Raw genomic sequence first — 22,238 nt, 5'->3', positions numbered from 1 at the left:
GCCCCATGCAGTACTAGCTTACCTGCTAGTTCATTCCAGGAGGTTAGAAAGCCCTAGCACGCTGTCTCAGAACAGACAGAATGAGTGGGGGGAGCACCTAATTACAGTATTTAACCGTTCTCCTGCTGCTCACAATGTTTGTCACACAAAACATTAAAGTGATTTAAGATTCATTTACTGGTAGATCAAACCCCACAAGTTCAAGCTCAGCTTTCCCGATCACAGGACCAACTTTTCAGATGCATTTCAAATGACCACGAGCAGGCGTTGGGGCTTAACCCGGCGGCAGCTCCGCACCACACAGCCCATCTCTCACCCACCCCTCCCAGCAGGACTGGGGAGAGAATCAGAGAAAGGTAAAAGCACAGGCACTCGGAGGTTGAGATAAGGACAGATTAATAAGAAAAAAAAACGAGATGCAAGGGAAGAATAAAAGCAAGTGAAGCACTTTGCAATTGCTCACCACCAGCCGACCGATGCCCAGCCCGTCCCAAACAACAGCAGCCCCCCCGTCCAGCCCCCCCAGTTTTATTGCTGACCATGACGCCACATGGCATGGGATGTCCCTTTGGCCAGCTCCCGGCTGTGTCCCCTCCCAGCTCCCTGTGCACCCCCAGGTACCTCGCATGGCAGCACCACGAGCTGAAAGGCCTTGGCTCTGCGCAAACACTGCCCTGCAACAACTAAAACATCGGGGTGTTATCAACATTGCTCTCAGCCTAATTCCAAAACACGGCACCACACCAGCTACTAGGAAGAAAGTTAACTCCATCCCAGCCGAAACCAGGACTCCAGTGGATTAACAGCTTCAGCTACTTGCACCTGAATACCTATCTCCAGCCAAATGTTCAGGCATAACTAATGTCTGGTTGTCTGCTCGTAGCTGGGGGTTCAAGTTCAGAAGCCTGTTCTTAGTCCTCCTCTAGTATTTATCCCTCCAAGGTTGGTATAAAGCAGCTATTCCAGGAGCCATTAGGTAGCACTTGGATCTCGTGCCAGTTTTACATTCCCGTGATAAACACAGCCAGATGTGCCACAACTGCCTGCAGCTTCAGGAAGACAAGCCTTCCAGCAGGCACTTGTTATTAACAAAACATTACGTGGAGGTTTTCTTTTAAGCGTATTTCCCCGGCTTGTATAATCAAAGATTCATGTTCTGTACCATGGACTGGAAAGCGAATTAATTCGCAGAGCAGCTCAGCACATAGGGAGACCGTAGTGTAACCTCGAGTCATTTAATATGAGAATTTTCAATTCCAATTTAATTTTTAATCAAACAATCTCCAGGTTACTGACAGCATGCCTCAAGTCAGGAAACAGTAAGCACATGCATGCAAACACACACAGTATAAATATGAGAAAAAAAAATCAATTTCCAGTCTCTTGTTCTGCGCTCTAATGGTGTTTGAGTAAGATACATGTCTGCAGTGATGAATCAGTCAATTCATCTGTTTATGGATTACTATTTTTTTGGAAATGGAAAAATGGATTAATTTTTTTTTTAATTATATGTACTGATTGTGCACCAGAGCCCATATCACCACAACATCTATAGAGGACTCAGCAAATGATATAAAATAAAATCTCTAAACATGATATTTATTAAAATCTAGCAACCCTCTAAAGGAGGCTTTTATATTCCCCGTCTCCACAAAACCTTTAATCTGTAAGAATTACTTGGCATATTGGTTTCTTTTCAAAAGGTGGGAGGGGAAGAAGTGCAATGGAAATTGGTTTCCCAATGCAGGACAGGAGCCTGAAAAGACAGCCAGGTTGAGCTGCCCCTTGTTTTGTGAGCCATCCTTCTCCTGGAGATTAAGGTACCTGGTCCCATCTGCTCACCGTCTTTTGAGAATCAGGCTTGTAACAGGCCTGATTCAAAGTCAGCTTTTCTATTCCCCTGCAGCCATTTCAGCTGCATTCAACAGGAGAAAGATGCTTGCAAACAAATCTTGTATCCTAGGTTGTCACAAAACATTGCACTGCAACTTTTGAGAACAGAGTTTGAGAAAAATAAGCCCGATGGAAACGCTGTTCCTGTACCACAAGCTTCTCTTTACCGGGCAACACCAGCTATCCTTTGCAAGTCATGTTTAAACCTCCTTGCTTTTACACATCACTCTCATCCCAGTGCAAGTGAGGATTCTGATTGCACCCAGAACTGCCAGGTTTCAGCTGAAGGAGACAAGAATTGCCTCATCTCTCACCATTCACACCTCCTGCTGCAGTCATACCATCCTCTTCCCTCACCTCCACTTCTTTCTGAGGGAAGATCTCCCTTCGGCTACTACCTCTGGCCCTCTGCTCTCCAAACAAAGCAGTCAAATCTGATAACCAGAAGCTACAGATGTGATAAAGAAGATCTGGCTTTCAGAGTTTCATGCAATAGCTATGACTTCAGGGCAAGCTGTCTTTTCTTTGATCTCCTTTTGTTCCAGACACCAATGCTCACTTCATTCATCTGGACACGTAGCACGCACAGCCCAGGAAAAGAAACCTGATGCTGTTGGGAGTCCTGCCTGTAAGAAAGCAAAAAGCCTGTGGGCCTTCTGCAAAGATAAACTGCCACAGTGGCAATGGAGAACTATGTGATAAGGCTTGGCACATCCACCCTCCCCATGCTGATATCAGCCCCGTATCCACCAGAACTGGGAATGTGTTTGGACTTGGTCAAGGCCAGCGCCTGGGCCTTCCCGTCACACCCCAAGCACAGCAGGTCTGAAGAGCAAGGCTCCTTCCTCCCACTCGCCAGAGGCTGCCCGAAGTATGAAATGCAGCCCACCGACTTGGCACAGGTAAGGAATGGCTTTTGCTCCTCCAGTACACAGCCCACAGCCAGCTTTCAAGTTTTTTTTTTTTTAAAAAAAAGTCACAAGAAGTGATTACAGCTTGGAGAAGCTTTCTAGTTTCAGAACTCAGTTCCCCAGGTTGCCAAAATCCAACAAGGCACTGAAACATTCATTCAGCCCAAGGGTTTCACTTCAGGCCTTAATCTTGAGGTTCATAGCCAAGAAGCACACAAAGTCCAACAACAGAGATAGTACTTTGTCCTGAAGCCCCCCACAACTTGTCTGATAGAAGAACAGTTTGTGGAAGCATTATTTTTAATGATTACTTCCAGTTAAACAAGCACATCATAAAATGCTACAAATTCTGAAGAAAGCAACAAGAATATTTTTGTCCAATAACTACCAAATCTGCGCTTCTTGCTTACCGCTCACTACACAAGTACACATACATAAGTATGTCTTATGGTACAGCTCTAAACGCAGCCCTGTCTACACATATTCATGGGCAGGTAACATCTTAGAAAACTTCTTCTTAAAAAAATAAATAAAAATCACCCAGCATGTAAAGGAAGAGAAACTCCCCATAAAGCTCCATTTCTTACCAGATTATGTTGATACTACCTGTGTGTGGAAAAAATGTCCTTGCTGTTTACAAAGTGCTTTCAGCTCCACAAAGAACAATTCAACGAGCAACAGCAAAGCAACAAACCAGTTTTATCTTTAACCTGAGATAGGATAACGCTCGCCCACATTCCTACACTAATGGCCAAAGAAGGCAGGGACAGACATTAACTGCTCTTACGTAGTGAACCTCTACTCTGCAAGCTCTCCAACAACCTTCCAGTCTTGAAGCAGGATCACATCTATGCTCACTGCTAGTATGTCCACCCCTGTAGTGCCAACATATCGGATGATGAAATACATGAGCTAGTTGCAATTTCAAAGCCACTTCTGTACTTGTACTGCAAGATCACCCTGCTGTGTAAACCCAGAAGTACAGCTTAATCGGTTGATTTCATCTATGATCATTGCATTTATGGAAGCATAAAGACACCCAGGACTCCCAGAACACAGCTCTTCAAATACTCATTTACAATCACTCCAGGAAAAAAAAAGCTTGCGGCATGAACAAATTTAGATTTCACTAGCTGGACAACCAACATTTGACTCACTGTCTGCCAACTGGAATTGCTGTCCAGATACAGAGACAGCTTCCTTTATGTAAACATGTAGTAGAGTTAACATAAAACCAGTCACAGAAGCCAAGCCTTTAAGTAAAGAGGAGTAATGCCTAGGTACATCTATTATTTAAAAATATTAGTGAACCATTACCCTGACATCTACCTTGTGCTCTGCTACCATCTTGGGAACCTCCAAAACATAAGCTGAAGAAGCATGACTTAATATATATATATATATACACCTTGCGATTCACTTTGTCAATGCTTTTGTCCCAAAAGCATTGCTTCCATATTAAATAAGCTTTCCACTTTAGAAAGCTAAAATATTGATGTAGATAAAGAAGATGAAGTACCTGCAAATAATAAAACACTATCAATAAAAGAACACGTTTATTCCATCCTTCTGTTCTTAATAACCTATGGAATAAAAACAGGCAGCAGTATTTACCCTGTTAAAGTCATTCCAGTTTAAGTAGCTTGAAGTCATTACAGCTTCTTGACTTTATTTACACATTAAAGTAACTCGCATCAACAATGCTATAGAGTCAATTTAGCTCGCTTTCTATTTCTAGAAGCAAGAACTCTGGATTGCCACACAGGGGAAAGGCCTTTAACAAAACCTGCTCAGAGTCAACGGGATAGAGGGAAGAAAAGCTTTCCTCACGCCCTGTGGCTGTAGCACTTGGCCTACACCTGCCCTGAAGCCCTCTAACAGGCCAGAGAAGCCATCTGCCTGCTGAGGCGCTGTACAGAGACGGCTTTTAAAACTCGAGGCCACTGCACTAACCCTGAGCAGCTACATCCCCGGGCAGCTCTTGCCTAAGAAAAGCACAGGGCCTAACCTAGAGCCCTCAGCCAACACCCAAATGGAAGTTACAGGCCCGAAGATGGCGTGCCGGAGGTTAAGCACGAGGCCGTGCACAGCCTCGGCCCGGCAGGTTTCTTAGGACGGGTTTGGTGCAGGACTGAGGCCCTTCAGAAAAGGTCTGGTGGCTGGCGGAGCCACAGCAACTCCACACAGCAAAAAAAATGATTGCTTTGAAGAAGGTGAGGAACCTGCAAGCAGGCAGCCTGAAAAGCAAGGGTAGTTGCCTTCTGGCATCTGCACATAAACAGTCTGACACCAGGTCTTGAGGAAAGCTGGTGTCAGTTACCACAGAGGAGATCCAGAACAGCTGAGCAAAGCCCAGAATGGATGGAGAGCAGCCCTGAGGAGAAAATCCTGGGGGTGTTCGTACATGAAAAGCTCAACATGAGCTGGCAATGTGCGCTTGCAGCCCAGAAAGCCACCTGTACCTTGGGCTGCACCAAAAGCAGCGTGGCCAGCGGGGTGAGGGAGGTGATTCTCCCCCTCTGCTCTGCTCTTGTGAGACCCCACCTGGAGCCCTGCGTTCAGCTCTGGGGCCCCCAGCACAAGAAGGACATGGAAGTAAGTATAAGAGCGAGTCCAGAGGAGGGCTACAAAGATGATCAGAGGGCTGGAGCCCCTCTCCTACGAGGACAGGCTGAGAGAGTTGGGGTTGTTCAGCCTGGAGAAGAGAAGGCTCTGGGGAGACCTTACAGCGGCCTTCCAGTGCCTATAAGGGGCCTACAGGAAAGCTGGGGAGGGACTCTGTCAGGGAATGGAGTGATAGGACACGGGGTTAACAACTTTAAACTAAAAGAGGGGAGAGGTAGATGAGATGTTAGGAGGAAATTCTTCCCTCAGAGGGTGGTGAGGCCCTGGCACAGGCTGCCCAGAGAAGCTGTGGATGCCCCATCCCTGGAGGTGCTCAAGGCCAGGCTGGATGGGGCTTTGGGCAACCTGGTCTGGTGGGAGGTGTCCCTGCCCATGGCAGGGGGTTGGAACTGGGTGGGCTTTAAGGTCCCTTCCAACCCAACCCGTTCTGCGATGGAACTCTATAAAAGCAAAGGATCACTTCCAGCAAGTAAAGATTAGGACCCTCTAGAGTTCATTTTGGCTCAACTATTGCAGAAACAAGGTCCAATTTTACCTGATCCTGCCTCTGCTCGATGAAGGACCTGCTATTCAGTACAGACTTACGCAGCTGAGTAATCATCTTGAATACTTAGACGTGCCTCTGGATGGCCATGGAACAGATTCCACCTGCAATGTGGAGGTGTTTCACTGCTTGCACAAGCCACTAAAATGCCTTTGCAAGGCACTCATCTTGCCCAAGAGGGTACTCCAGCACTGTGCTAAATTCTAAGGATTGAGTGTTTAACTAAAAACAACACACTATTAATCCGGTATACCCTTACTAATGCGCTACTTTAGCCTTCCTTCAAGTGTGCTTAACACAGAGCCATGTAGACACAAAAGAAAATCTCGTTCCCTATTCTCCTCATTGAAGGAACATCTTTAGAAGAAAAAGCAAACCAAGATATCGACGAAATACTTTGTAAATCAGATGGAAAACCCAACTGCGTGGTACCATTACCACCTCTCAAGACATGCAGACTTGTGTGGGTTATGTGGCTTACTGTATTCATTAAAGGTTCACTACAACTGTTAGTGGGACTGCTAATGGAAACATTCGGGGAGGAAATTGGCAACTAATTCATTGTCACTAATTGCAATCTAGTTTCGGCTGCCTTATGCAGCAGCCTTGCAGAAAACAGCATCTTTGTAAATGCCTATTGTAGAAGCTAATAAAAAAATCAGGCTATCATGTTCTTAAAAATATTTAACTCATAAGCACCTTTTTCTAATGTGATACCTACTAATTGTGGTGAAGTCTGGAGTGATGCAAGAACAGGATTAATGCTGTTAATTAATGAGACACCATTTTACCCAGCCACCTTCAGACCAAGGACTGCCAAGCAATCCTAATGCGGTGGAGGGGTCATTCAGTGTGTGTGCAGAGCTCTGCACTGCGTCCCAGAGCTAGGAGCATAACCCATGCAGCCCCACTGCTCTGCTCCAGCAGGAAAACCAAGGAATAACAACATCAGTGCAGAGTGGGCAACATGGGGGTGACTCCAAACAGAAGCTGAAATAATTTCAGGCTAACTCTTTCAGAGCTCTAGGAGTAACAGGTATGCTGCCAAGTGACTGCTGTTCTACATCACCATCACAATATGATGAGGGCATGCGGGGAGGTAGCACGTTTCTCAGAGATTCATTTTTTGTCACCAACATGCATTTTCTGCCTTCTACGGGACCATGAAACAGGAGTATCTATGCTGATGTGAGAACTAACAGCCCTCTTCACTATCCGGCACTTTCCAGAGGATTTGGAGACCTGATTGAAACCACCTCCCCCCCAAGAAAAAATGCAACAGATATACAAATGCTGCAGGATATTTGGGGCTTGGAAGAGTAGTTCCTGTGCTCTCAGCCTTACGCAGCAGATGAGGAATCCAGTGCCGAACATCCTGTGTTGCTCACAACTTATCTGCATCACTAAGGGCTAACAAAACCAGAAGACAGCTAATAGTGTTAGAGACAGCTTAAGGAAGACATACATCTGCACGAACCTCAAGGCAGACTTGTGAACATTATCTTAGTAATAACCTTGAGTAGGAGAAGTCTATTTTTAAGCTTAATGGATGTAGAAGGCAGACTTCCAAAACAGGAAAATTTAACAGCAGTTGTATGTTTAACCAAGGACAAGAGAAAAGCTACCATCACATGCCTCTGCCTGTCCCCTGCTGCAGGAAAGAGCCCTCCTGACAGATAAGAGGTTTTGCACTATCAGCCAGTTTTATCTCTGCTCTACAGCCTTGGTCAGAAGACCAGATCAGGGATGAAAGCAAGTTTATTGAGCTAGAAACTCATGTGGATCCTTCCCTTTGATGCATGCTATGTAAAAAAATACAGTTATCAGTTCCTTTAATACTGCAGTACTAAGTACTGCTATCCCCCTGCTGCTGTCATACATTATAAGTAGAGCTAGAGAAGTTTTCCCCCAAAGCCCAGCCTAGATTTCTCATGCTAGTGTTGTTCCCTCCACCCCTAACAGCTATCTTGCCTGTAGCATCTGTACGGGATGACTTCTAAAAGTATTATATTGTCTTTTTCCCTACCGTTCTCTACCTGCCTTCTTCTAAAGAAAGGTAATACCCTCAGTGGCTTGATCTCCAAAAAATACCCTACGGTGCTTCCACAGACTTTTCTAGGAAGCTTGTAGAGCGTATCCTAAACTGCTGCAGCCCGGAGAAGGTGAACATGATTTAGGCAGAGTGATGCTGACTGGACTAGCTGGGGCTATGACCACACAGGTCTGCTGGGGTTCACACAACGCCCCTCACTGCCAAAGCCTTACACGCTTGTTTTCCATCAGATCAGGATTCAGCCCGACCTATTCCATCACTGCTGAGGATTACCTACATCTGTACTGCATCATCTCTCAGCTCTTCAGACGTGCCAGTACCTGGCTGCAATGGGCACACGCTGTTTTATTCAAACTGCTCCAGAGTGAGCAAAGACGAGAATCACAGGCCTCCTCAATATTTAATTATCGGGTATTGCACTGTGCATTTAGAGGAAATTATGCTTATGACTCATGTGCTCACTTGGAGGAGTTTTTCATGGCCAAGTAGCCCTGGGGAGGAAAGGGAAGAAGACCCAAACAAACAAACCACTGCTTGAAGCTGTATATCACCACCATTTCCAGTGACAGCACATTCATTTGTATGCACAGAGCACCGCAGTGACATTCCTAAAACAATCTGATCAGCTAGACTTCAGCCACCCTTCTCTTTTGTTAAGTACAGTAAATGGGTTCAAGATAGAGTCCAAAAGAGGTCCTAAATTCCTTCAGGCAGTTTCAAGCAGCCTTCAGACAGTGCTGAGCTGTATCTGTTCCAGGATTAAGACAGAGGTTTCTGAAGTTTCTCCCTCTGCCATGAAGGAAAAGAAAAGACATCTTTTGAAAGGCAAATAGCCATTCCTATCCCCCCCAGTATTTTTCTTTTTTTTTTTTTAATGGGAAAATAACATAGGAAATTAGATCTCTCAAATCTGGGGTTGTTTCATACATATATATATTGTTTTTTGGAAGCCCAAAAGCCTTCCTTGTTTCCCCCCCACTCCCACAGTGTTACAGAAACTATTTGCTCATACGTGAGTCAAACTGGAATATTCTATGATTTGATGATCCCTACAAGTTGGAAGGGACCCACAAGGACCATTGTGTCCAACTCCTGGGTCCACACAGGACCACCCAAAATCAGACCCTATGTCTGAGAGCGTTGTCCAAACGTTCCTTGAACTCCAGCAGGTTTGGGGCCGTGACCACTGCCCTGGGGAGCCTGTCCCAGTGCCCGACCACCCTCTGGGTGCAGAACCTTTCCCTAACACCCAGCCTGACCCTCCCCTGTCCCAGCTCCATGCCGTTCCCTCTGTTTGCTATGTCACATTCAGAGATCTTCACAGACATTTCCACAGAGCTGTTCCACCTTGCTGCCAAGAACAGAGCTATTCAACAGGGAGCAATGCCTTCCACGCAGCTACTGCCTTCATACGGAGCCCACAGCTAAAACACCCCCTTCCTACAACCCAAGAACCCTACCCCTAACAAGCAAGAAGGGGTCTCTGTAGCACATAAAGCACAATTTTCATCTTGAAGGTGGCTCCTACCACACAGTTGTAACTCTGATATTTTTAAGTCCTATCACTTTCCTACCACGAAAACATACTTTTATCTTTTCTACAATGAAAAAAAACACCTACCAATATCTACTCCATCTAAAACTAAAAGTTATGAATATAATAAGAATTTCTAATACTTTCAACTTCCTCCTCCCCCCAAACTCACCTGCCTGAATACCAAAGCTAAAAAAAAGAGCAAGCCTCCTAAATGCTACAGCCTATCACACAAAAACTTCTAGAGACAAGACTTTCTGCTTCCTTTTTCCTCTTTTAAAATCTCCTCATCTGCATGCAATAGCTTCTCTCAACCTACAAATTAGGGTGTTGGGGCTCATTACCACACACAGAGCTGTAATAATTAGCGGCAGGCAGAGCTTACATCTTGTTATGCTTACTTTTTACTTTCAACCAGAACTGATTTAGCTTTGGGGGTTCCTGTGTTACCCTGCCAAAATTAGAGTTTTCAGATAACTTATTTTTACTGTTCCTTTATTTTTGTAAGCACTGATGCTATTTCTGGCATGCTTTACAGCTTATTTTTTAATTTACTTGTAATAACATCCATATTAACATCTGTGTGAGCAACCACAAAAGGCAATTATAATTTTCTCTCGTATTTTACAGCTTGGTCCTTGATCTCTTAATTGGTTTTTTATTATTTAAGTCTTTTTTCACTGTTCTCACATTGTCAACTGATTTTCACAGGTGTATATAATAGGAAAGCTCCTTAAATAGCTCTTCCTAGCTTTTGGCATATGAGGTAATCTTGAGGCACCTCAGTATTTTTTGCTTTGACCTCAGTTTTAGCTACTTGCTTTTCTTCTGTTAATCCAGCTCTATTTTTGGTTACAGCCTCAGTCACAGCACAGTGACGGAAGGACTGCCAATCTTCTTAATGTTGGATTTCCCTCCCCCCTTCGTTAAGTTGTTAATCACTTGCCTCAAATTTTCGTCTATAGAAACTGACATAGCAATTTCCTTACTAGAATTGTTTATGGAGGAGTGGGATTGTTGTTAAGAAGCGATTTTAACAACACAAAGTAGAGCAAAAAGACTACAAAAATGCAGCTTATAAAATGCCCTTGTAAAAATAAACCTTTAGAAGATGTAAAGGATTAAACAAAAGGTCATGCTCTGTTTGTCTTTTCCAGAATATCCATGTGGATGTAGCTTTATGATGTCTGATACCACCAAATCCAGAGAGCAACTATGAAAAATACTGATATCTGAGAGCCTGTCTGTCTCAGGAAACCTTTTCCTATACCACCTTTTATTCCCCCAGCACCATATGAATGCTGTGTAGCTGCCTGCTGTCTTTATATTGACTCTGTGAAGAAGGTAAAATTGTTCCCTTGCTCACTCCACTAACACAGATGACAAAATACCTGGAACTGAAGCAAAGCAGCCTTAGCTCCCTGGGAAAACAGAAGCCGCCCCATCGCTGTTGTCCTTCCCCAGTTCAGTAAATTTTGTGGCTCCTACTCAGCGTGCTCATATTTTATTACTGAATGGCAGTTCGTGTACTTCGTTAATTCTGATTACAATAAGCATGGCTGTTTACAGAAGCCTGCTCCCTCATTAGCGGCAGCACACGCTCTGTGTGTACCATCTGCCCTCTCTGGATGTGAACTGGGCCACAGAGATATGAACCCCCTCACCTCTTCTGTGGGCATAACCGAGGCACTGATTTGATTTGTAACTTGTCACAGAACGAGGCAGAAATTCGGCAGGACGGCTGCACGCAAAGCGTCTGGTGCCTGAAAAGGGACATTAAAATTAAAAATAAAAAAAGGCATTTAATAACAGGTTATCTTTAGAGGTCTGCAAGGAGATGAGGTGATGCTCCCACATTAGAAGATTTTTAAGAATACGGAATGCCAGACTTAGTGCTCAACAACCTGTGAAAATGGGAGTAATTAACAGACTCTAGAGGAGATATGCAGACTATCAGGACGCCACAGGGATCCTTCTACCTGTTCCTTTAAACCCTGTGCACTTATCTGCTACAGGGACAGGAAAAAGAAGGTGTAAGATTAAGTCTTGCTTCTGTTTTCCAGGCATCTCTCTACATAGGAGATTCCGCTGACACCCTGACAGAGCAGTTTCAAGGCTCTTTAAACAGCAGCAATGACAGCAGAAGCACACAGCACCCAACGCGCAGAGCCTGGAAACCTGACTAATGAGCCAAAGTACCAAAAGGAGTAGGAAATTATTTAAATCCCATCCTGTTTTTACACTAATGCAAATCTGCACTGTCTCAACAAAATTATATCAGACCTATTATTGCAGCAGATTTATTCCTGGCTTTCTTAATTGTCTCTTTGGGGTTTGGGTTTAAAAAAAAAAAAATCAACAACACAAAAACATACCCCATGTGTTGTAGGTAATCAACAGGAAGGCCAACAATTCGACAAATTCCCATTATTATTCCAAATTATTGCCTTTATGCACTATTCACTATTTTCCATAACAATTATTGATCATAACATAATAATAACATATAATAATAACAATTATTGATCATCTCTGAGTGAGAAATGAATCTGAAACTCAGGTGACAGCAGACATCACAGATCATCCTGCCCAGTGCTCAGGACTGCAGAATTTCCCCCCTCTTCAGAGCCTCAGATGAGCAGTTTTCTTTGCCGATGAAAGTTTGGGATCATCGAGGTCTCTCCTGCTGATCAGGCTTGGAACATCTCCTGCTCTCTCCTCTGCTAGGTGCAGTCCTTTGAAGCGAACTCAAAATCCTACCAGAACTAAAGTGGGTGGGTAACCAGCATTTAGGGAGATGGCACTTCATTGGTGATGAGGACGGATAGTGTTTTAGACAGCAGGCGAGTCTACAGTGAGACAAAATACACTGCCTCGTCCTGCTCCTCTGGAGGAAGGAACTGAAGAGACCTTCTTGTAGGACCTGGGATTTTGCAGATATCCTATGATCCTGCACAGTCACACCAAAAAAATGGAAAGGCACGAGCTCTCTGCCTTTTCTCTACCATAAAAGTAGTACGGTTTGTAAGGACTGACATTTTCTTCTATAAATTCAGACTACTTCTTTGGACAACCATGGTTGTGCTGCTTGTTGCAACCTCATTACTTTCTCTTCCAGATAATCTGTTTTCTTTTGTTCCTGTCGATAAGACGGTTAGGGATGCCAACTCCCTCCCCTCTGCCACAACGCTCTTCCATTATTTTACAGCTCTCGTATTATTGCCTTCACGCACTATTTGCTATTTTCCAAAACAATTATTGGTCATCTTTGAGTGAGAAATGAATCTGAAACTCAGGTGACAGCAGACATCACAGATCATCCGAATCCCAGCATAGTGAAAAGGAAGTGCTGGAATATACTCTGTTTGATGGTTGTTATCGTTCAGAGGAAGTTATATATTAAATGCTGGTCCTATTTAACAACCTGCTCCTAGAGAGACCAATGTGTAAGAGTCTGTCTTCTGCCCATGAAGTTCCTGGTTCTACCTGGTGTTTAAAAATACAGACCTAAAAGCAAACACCTGTTTAAAAGTTCAGATTCTCCTATTCCAACTGATTGTTTCATAGACCTGTACATATACCAAACAAATTCAGTTATGAGATCAAGCTACACTTCTTTCCTACTACTCCTACTTGACAGCCATTCTGAACAGTTGTCTGATATTTAGGAATAGGCTTCTTACTTTCAGACTAAATGTCTGGAAGTTTGTTCTTGAACCAGCACTAGAATACAGTTGAAATAATTCTCTTTATGTGTACAGAAACTTAACTTTTTAAACAATAGCTAGGCTGACAGAAGCTTGCATTTGGTAGCTCGTAAGTAAACCACCAAAATACTGTGAAACAATAGATATAGAAGTATTGGCCAAACTGAAATGGCGTATGTAGTCCTGAAGAGCTTCATCATATCCAAAACAGCCACTGCATTGACCCCGTTAGTAATGTGGGTCTCCCCAGTAGGGTACCAGATCACTTTGTCCCTATGCACTCAAGAAAATGTAGCTTTAATTCTTCTTATTGCAGGAGCTAAACACTATAATACAAAGCCCTGAAATGGGGTCCAACTCAAATTTCTTAAGTTGGAACATACCTAAATCAAGTCCACTGAGTTAATTTGCAGATCTGCATGCTAGTAAGTTTACCAATAATGGCACTTGCCTGAAGTGTCTTAATTTGGACCCCAACCCCAAAATCTTTTTGCTTTCTCTGTAAGCAACCAACTCTTTCATCTCAAATTTTTCAGATCTTTTTAGACGCTCTTTTCTTCTTCTTAAGACCAATCACTCCCTTTTGGTATCCTAATGAAGATTTATAGTGTTTAAAGTCTCCTGAAAGAATGGGTAAGCAAATTTCAGAGTTGTGAATAAAGTTACATCCATCACAACCAGAGGGTAAGAACCTTTTCACTTGCTGAAGATGGTGGGAAAACTCCAGCAAGGGTCAGGATTTTAGCTAAGGAGTGCCCGGTGAATAGACACTGCTCTTCAGGCAGTGATGGATTAGGACCAGTTTCACTGGGAGCAGGGAGGGAGGACAGCACTCTGTCCTTCTGTCTGTCTGGTAAGCTCTTATGCAAGCTTTTTCCCCCTACTACCAGGCCGACAAATGGTACAAGGATGTCTTCCAGGCACGGATTTGTATTAGTGAAACTCTGGGAACAAGATTTGATTGTTAATCGGTAGAGCAAGACCGGTCCTCTCCTCAGGCTGGGTCGCATCTGCGAACTGTAATTCCTCTCCTTCTGTCCCTCTTCAAAACAAGGACTGAGGTTTGTGTATTTCATCCCATACCCAACAACTGGACTGCTGAACACTCAGAGGCATTGAACAGGAACTAGGCTGAGTCTTTTCCAAATAAACTGCACCTACTAAGTTATGATAAGGTGACATTTGCCGAAATTACTGAAGGGCACACAAAAGCCTGGGGTACTTGACTCATTCATCCTTTTCACAAACACTGGGCTGGACACTCCCAGATCTCACAGGCTCAGGATGTTTGATTCCCTCCACGGTGCTTGAGGCAGAGCAGTGCTGGGGCAGCACGAGATAAGGCCTCAGCCCTCCTTCTATTCAAAACAGCAAGTGAGTAAGGGTGGCATTACTGTCATGAGATAAACTCTTCTGCTTTCACTCTTTACAGCTGCCTACCTGTCTAATGAAATCAAATAAATGGCTTTGGTCGCCTGTATTCAAGAGATTAGGAGTTAAAGATCAAGCAAGACCTTCCTGTAAGTTTTAATGATGTAAATCAACCTTCTCTTCCTTATAGAGCCTATACACTGACTTCAGTTGTGCTAATCCTGATTTACACCACTCTAAAATAAGGTAGGTTCGTCAGACAAAACCTGTGGCTAAGATATAGTGTCCCATTTTGTAGGATTTATTATGAACTACAGGTCTGACCCTATTATGGCTCTTCCATTTTAGTCAAATGGAAGGCAAGTTCCCGTTCACTTGTACTTTGCAGTGATACCCCAGTGCAACAGTTTTGAAGTTGTTAAATAGAACTAAAAATAATAAAAATATCCTTTGTGAGGGTGGAAAGAAGTGGAAATATATTAAACATACACAGTACTTCTTGTGATTCTCCATTTCATTATACAGGAAAAAAACTGCCCAGGAACTTTTCTAGTAGGCAGAATTCCTTATGAAAAGGTGGCAGAAATGCTAATCAGAGTTGTGAAAGCTTTCCAAACAAATACTGAAACACTTGGTTTAATAAGAAGTTGTCAATATCGATACTTCATTTGTTCTAATAAGAAGTTGTCAATATTGATACTTCATTTTTTATTTTGCAACTTTTAATGAAAAAACGTAAGACAATTTTACTTTTATTTTCAGAAAAAAATTCTTTTTTTTTTTTCCTCAGTCTTCCACCATGTCAACAACCTCTCACAAGTTATCCTTTCAGTGTGCCAGCTGAGAATCGGTTATCTAAAGCTTTCAGATCTCACGTCTCATATATCTGCCATTGCTCCAAAAGGCTTAGCTAGAAAAGATAGTAGACTGAAAGGAAAACATTTATGTTGATGAAAAGGCCAAGCCAAACTTAATTAATAACTGTCCCAGAAGCAGAAAGCTGTTCACTGCAGAGATGTTCAACTGCCTTTTCAACACCCTATATACTGCTCTGCTCTACTAGCTACACACACAAGAAAGATTTTGTGATTAACCATCCCTTAAAAGAACCTGTCAGCCACCAGGCTCTACACCTACCGTCAGTAACAGATATTTTGATATTTGTGCTAATACAAACTAATTCAAATGTGCCACAATGCCACACGGTACAAGAAAACAAATATGAGATGGTAATGTAATAGAGTAATAAAGCTAACACAGGCGCCTAGAACACTACTTTACAAGTAGGAAATCGGTCCTCTCAGATTCAAAGATTACTTAGAGGGTATATCTGACAGCTCAAAGAAGAAAGGTGAAAGGGAAATGAGCCGGCTGAGAGTATCACCAAATAGCAGGTCTATGGAGTATCACCTGAATACCTTCCAGAAAAGCAGAAATGGCTGATGCGGTTGTTTGCTGGGCTCTTAGCAAGTCTTCACTACAACGAAGATGGCTTGTGACGTGGTGACTAATTGGAGAGTGATGGTTTTGAGGTGGCAGGATCAATGTTCAGATGATCGTTCAAAACTCCATGTGCAGTCATTGAGAGCTGTCAGCTTGGAACTTGTTGGGGAGGGAACAAGAGTTAATTACTGAGAAAAAAAGGAATGCTTTAAAACAGCACCATTTCTGAAGCCTGAGGTTTCCGTGTAAAAACCACGAGGGAGTGGTAAGATCAAGATTGTACTCAAACCTCGTGGCAAAGCTAAAGCATTGTTTAACTATTCTTCTTACACTCAGTAGGTGCAGTTTCATTGCCTTTAGGATATTCTAGGAACGTGAACAGGCAGGCTGGTTTCCTTGCAACCACACCACTCTCACGTTACGCTCACGTAACCCTGCATGTAATTACAACAGCACTACTGCTAATCACAAGGGGAGGTCAGCGCTTTTAGATCCACCCAGAAAGCAAGAAAGACATTGACCAACCCTGCACAGGGCAGTATACTAACAGCAGACGCTGCTAGGGAGCTAAAATCTGGAACTAAAGTCCTCTGTGGAGAAAGTGAAGCAGGGAATGAAAAAGTAGTTCCTAAGGCAGGCAGTATGTGTGTCTGTTTCTAATGGAGTTGTGACTGTAGCCAAATAAAAGACAATTTAAGTTAAAATATTGACTACACAGTAGGGTAGAACTATTTACTTTTATTTAATACATATTTAATCATAAAACCGAAGGCTAGCTAAATCTGTTTAACTCCTAAATAACTGTGTCCCCCTTCATCTGAGCAGTTTGATCTTTCATGTTTCCTCATGATCTCACCCCTCTCTTCACAAGAAGTGTTTCTACTGCCACAACACTTAGGCCCTTGTCTATACATGAAGTTATTCCACAGGAGCTGTGCATACAGCATTTTTTTCTAATTCAGTGTCACAAGCAGAAGTATTTTAAATTCCCTCCTATCCCAACCCAAACTAGCTTTCAAAGCCGGACAAGCTCTAAGCGAGTGACCCAAGACACCAGGAGCTGGGGTTGGCCTTGAGTTAGCCCCATCGTTGCCACCAGCTCAGTTCACACCTGACCAAGAGCTCGCCCTGCTTGAGAAGACTCCACTTTGTGCTAATACAAAAGCGCAGTAACATAAAACATTAGGGTTTATTGTGATGCGATCCTGCTCAAAAGGCATAATTGTTACTGATGCTCATGAAAATAGGATTGGGCCTTTGATGTGATTGAGTAAGCTGCACATTATACTGTTAGGTGCCAGTTAGACATCAATGAAAAGAAACAGGAACTCAGTAATGCCGATAGGTAATTACCACCACACAGTTTACAGAAACACACATACACTTTAGTCTTCACCTGGAAAAATATCTTGGCTAGAATTTCTGTGTGCCGACGCTGTTCCCACAACAGTCTCGCTAGATGTGTCGGGAGCTCCTGTTAATTCTCACGGTCATGAAATGCACTTGCTGGGCAAGTACCTCTCTGCTCAGCGTCCCTAAAACTGCCTGGTCTCCCTCCCACAGCAGAACAGGGCTTTTGCCCTTAAACATCTGCATGTTAACAGTTTATGAATCTGCTAGTTCAGCACCGTGCCGACCCCCTCCCTGGGGTTTGTTTGGTTAAAAAGGCACTCAGGGTGCCTGCTGACCTGCCTCCCAGGTGGGGTGTAGACAACCCCTGAGAGGAGGTGACCTCAGTGAGCTTCGCAGCAAAAGCTTTTGTCTTCACTGCAGTTCTTGCGCTGCCTGAACCTGGCCTCTGCAGTATCAAAAGATACCTTCTTTGAAGCAGCAACATCAGTAATTAACTAGTGCAAAGCTGGCTCTACGTTTCACCTGCACCTCCTTTTTCACATGTATCTACAGGAATTATGCCTGACCTGTAAATGACTACAGGTGAAAGCTTTGAGCAAAACACAATTGCCTTTGTGCAATTATAACCGCTCCATGTGACGCTTCCCAACACTTCACTCACGGCAAGGCGCTATCACAACACAAAAAAAAAAATATGGTCTAGCCCAAAGAGACTGCAGCTTACGTAGACATTCCTCTGACAAAAGATGGGTCCTTTACAATCAGAACGGAGTAAGGCTCTAGCAGACAGACACTGCTCTTAAGACCAAATACACAGCACGGAATATCAGCAAATATTTAAGAGTAAATGTAGATGGAAAAGGCATACAAGGAGTATGGTTTCGCACCGTGAAATGATGTTTACATTTCAGTTCCTCATGCCCTGGGAGAAGACTCAGGGACTACCTCTGCACTGAAATGATCTCTTCTTGCTGATGCACGCTTCTGAGACATTGCAAAAGACCGCAGTAAATGACATCAGGATCATTTGTACCTTTAATCCATTCTAAAGTTGGAATTCAACATTTTTTGCCCTAAAAATAAAAATGCTACTGTGTAATTATCCAATGTGTTATTGACAGTTGCTTATTTTTAGTGACTTAAGGAGACAGGAAAGAGAAGAACAGGTTAGGCTTTGATGTCTGTGGTTCCAACAGCAAAGAGCTGGAGACTTCTTTGAGAATAATTTAAATCTAATCAATTTAGCCCAGCTGGTACAACATTACAGCAATAAAAAGATTTAGTTGTACAAAGCAAAAAAAGAAATCGATTAATGAGCAAATGCACAAAAAAGAAGAGGACTGATCATTTGAGTGGCAGGAGGTGACTCGCCATCTCTAATTTCTCCTTTTCACCTCATCTGCTTTTCTATGAAGTCCTCTGTACCACTGCTAAGCAGGTTTAAAACTCTACTAAGTATACTAATTACATTTTATCCTGTATTAGCAGATGTGGAAGCAATGCTACAAAATGCATGAGGGCAGAACATCTCAACTGGATCTGACGTGGAAAGACATCATCAGATCGTCACTGAGGTATAGCTCCTCTTGGCTAAAGTACATCCATAAGCTCCCGAAATGCTTGACACAGCATGAAGAGAAATCTCTGTGACTCAAACTGAAAGCTAATACTTTAAGATCACTAAAACTCTCGCTAAAGTAAACAGGACTAGCAAGCAAGCTACAACTATTTAAAGCAAGCAGGATCTTTTTAGAAAAGGAAAGCAGGTAGAATATTCACAAATGTTGTGTGAAGGGAACTGCAGTGGATCACGACAAGGTTACTTGACCCTTACTGAGGATGAAGAAAGGGTGACCTATCCCTCTTCACACCATTCAGCTCAGGGAAGGCCGTCAGATTTTGCAGTGGCATCACACAACCACATCTGAACAGATTTTCAGCTGTGTGGTTCAGTCTCCAAACATGTCTGTGGCAGCTGGTTTCACCCAGCACAGAGCCTCTCGTGAGAGCCTGTTCAGTCCACGCAGACATCAGACTGCAGGATGCTGGAACAAACAGAGCACCCCTGCCTTGCCCGTTCCCTGCTGCCATTCGGGATCACACAGACCGGTACAGAGCCACGTCAGCACTCAGACGGGTGACCGTGTAACCATCTGACTGCTGATGAAAGGGGCCAGACAGGACCCTCGTGCTAAGTGGGAGCCCACAGGTACCGACCTAAGCCGACCATGATCATCTCCGTTAATAAACCATGTATTAAGTTACACTAACCGGTATTATGTAAACTTGTATAGGTATAATATACGCCCCATAAGGTATTATTCTGTTATCCTTCAGGAAAATATTCAAAATGTGAAATATGAAACTCACTGTTCAACAACTGAGAAGCAGTGACAGCAATGCTAACCAGCAACCCCTATCGTTCTTCAAAGTACCATCTACTTCGGATTTCTCCTATGTGAAAAGCAGGGTGCATGCAAAAGTCTGAAGCCGGTTATAGATAAACCCCTGCTAGTACATCCAGTATCGCTCAGGCACACAGACATGACTGAGGTGCAACTGAGCCACCTAGATCCCCAAGTATGATTTACACAAGTTGAAGCTTAAACTCGCTGTGTATCCCACGTTCAAGCTAGGCATTCTCCAGCTGCCAAGTGTTGTGCATCTGGGTATCTTCTGGAGGGCAGGTTACAGGTAAGTACACCTAGGTTTGAACTCCAAAAATGAGGCTGAAAATTAACCTGCTGAACTGCAGCTCTGGGGAACGGAGCCTCCCTGCCACAGAAGGACAGGATTTCAGTCAGACTGCAGAACTGGACACAACCCCAGCCACTGAACAGAGCCATCTGCTAAACTGGGGCTGTTTTCATCTGAACGTCTTACACTGAAGATGCAAAAAGCTTGGTGATGTGCCACATCCTAGCCTGAAACCCTACCATTTCCTGTGAGACAGCATTACACACCTCACTGCTTAGTGCCCTGCTTACTTCAGCAGCTCTGCGAAGGTCCCTGAGGTCCTGTCCTTGTGAGCAGCGAGGCCAAATAGGAGAACACGACAAGAGAAACTGGGCTGTGCGGAGGAGCCAAAGGGCTTCTCCTTCGAACTACCTCCAGCCTGGTTCGATGGGCTGGACAGGCACCAGAGGCTGCAGGGCTTCTTCCAGCTCAGCGTCATCCAAAAGTAATCCTGTACGTGCTCTCAAGGTGCTCTGAGCTTTAACGCAGAGCGGAGGGCTCAGGACATGTGCTTCAGCCACACTCCGTGTCCCAACACACCGTGCTGGGGAAGCACCGTGGTGTGCCCTAGCTCACCACAGACGCTGTGCCAGGCGCCTCAGTGCTTTGCCCAGGAAAGGAGCAAAGTCTCGGCCTATTACGGGACCTGTTTGTAAGCCACAGCCATCACTGAGGCTACAAGTACCAAGAACCAGCACCACAAGCAAATTTTGAACACACCTTAGCCCCACAGACTCAGCGCAAGGCCCAGAATCTCACCTTGAAAGCACTCCATCTGTGCCTATCTTCCCCTGAACCATCTGGGGAAGCGTTTTTCCCCCTGACCCTCCTGAGAAGCCCCCTGACCGAGCTCCTCGGGGGGACGAGGAAGGCGGGCAGGACGCGGTGCCCCCTCCGAGCTGCGCTCGGGCCACGGCAGCGCCCGGAGCCGCTCCCCGGGGCTCCGCCGCCCCCTGCCCGCCTACAACCGGGGGCCGGGCTGCGGGCTCGCGGGGGGCTTCCCCCGGCCTGAAGGCAGCGGCCGAGCCCCCGAGGACCACCGCAAGGCCCCGGCAGGGGGTGGCGGGGCCGGGGGGGGGGGGGGGGGGGGGGGAGTCGGCAGCGGCGGGGCTATGGAGGCGCCTTCCCCCGGCTCCCCTCGCTCCTTCCTCCGCCCCCCACCTCCAGCCCCGCCTCGCCCCCTTCTCCTCTCACCGGCCGAGGAGTGGATCTTGGAGGATTTCCGCTGCAGGGACATCCTCAGCGCCGTGTCGAGGCGGGCCCCGGTCGGCATGCCGGGGCCGGGGCGGCCGGCGATGCTAGGGCTGCGGCGGCGGCGGGCTGGCCATGGCCCCCCCCCGGCACGCAGACGCCGCGCTGCGGCCCGGCTGCGGGGGCGGGCGAGGCGCTGGAGCCCGCCCGAGGGCCCGGGAAGGTGCCCGGCTGAGGCGGAGGGGGACCCGCTGCCTCCTTCCGTCACGGTTGGGGCTGAAGGGAAGCCCCCAGGCAGCGGGGTGTCCCCCCTTTTCCCCGCCCGGCCCCCCTCTGGGGAGCCCCGGCCTTGCGGCCCCACAGCCCCGGGAGCTAGCGGGCTCCTCTGCTGAGGGAGGAGGTGTCTCACACCTCAAGTCACAGTGCACCTCACAGCTCAAATCACCAAGAATGAGTGATTGTATACAATGCAATAAAGTAAGGGCCTGCTGGTTTTTAAAGTTGTCTACCTCCAACTAATATATGGCATTTTAGGCACCTAAGCGTGTCAACAAACCCCGTTTGGGATCCGGAGCCATAAGCAGGCTTCTTTGTTCCGGTTACAAGGACATCTCCCAGTACTGGCGTACTGCCAGCCTCTTCACAAAAGATGTCATTCCTTCTCAACTTAAAACGTCTGGTAAATCAAGGATGAAAAAAAAAAAAATATAGGAAAGATTAATCAATATACCACTTAATTCTTGCAGCACATCGCCTTTCTGCGCAAAATACTTGCAACAATAAGAGTTTGCCTACCAAGGACAGGCACAGAAAGAAAGAAATTAAAGGACAAAAATAAACTAAATTGAAGTCTCTCAGTCTTCATAGATTCTAGTCT

At 45.0% G+C, this 22,238-nt stretch overlaps 1 protein-coding gene and 1 long non-coding RNA gene across 8 annotated transcripts in view; one reads left to right on the top strand and one right to left on the bottom strand.

Moving 5' to 3' along the window:
* Positions 1-21,506, bottom strand: part of ATP8A2 (ATPase phospholipid transporting 8A2) — a 330,601-nt gene extending 309,095 nt beyond the window's left edge. Inside the window, exon 1 of one of the 7 annotated variants that reach the window (XM_066989757.1) lies at positions 21,365-21,506. In XM_066989757.1, coding sequence (XP_066845858.1) covers positions 21,365-21,443 — 79 coding nt within the window. In that variant the 5' untranslated portion in view covers positions 21,444-21,506. Of the gene's footprint in view, positions 1-463; positions 586-621; positions 710-21,364 lie in introns of those variants that run through there. The other 6 variants (XM_066989758.1, XM_048072745.2, XM_048072741.2 and 3 more) reach the window with 6 other exon arrangements.
* LOC106049614 (uncharacterized) lies at positions 10,584-11,835 on the top strand. Its single transcript, XR_001214509.3, has 2 exons — positions 10,584-10,904; positions 11,624-11,835. It is a non-coding gene; the product is annotated as an uncharacterized lncRNA (long non-coding RNA).
* Positions 21,507-22,238: the final 732 nt, after the last annotated feature.

Source organism: Anser cygnoides, chromosome 1 (genome assembly GCF_040182565.1).
Source record: "Anser cygnoides isolate HZ-2024a breed goose chromosome 1, Taihu_goose_T2T_genome, whole genome shotgun sequence".
Taxonomy (NCBI): domain Eukaryota; kingdom Metazoa; phylum Chordata; class Aves; order Anseriformes; family Anatidae; genus Anser; species Anser cygnoides.
The sequence above is the reverse complement of the archived record's forward strand: the minus strand, read 5'-3'. Positions and strand labels throughout refer to the sequence as shown.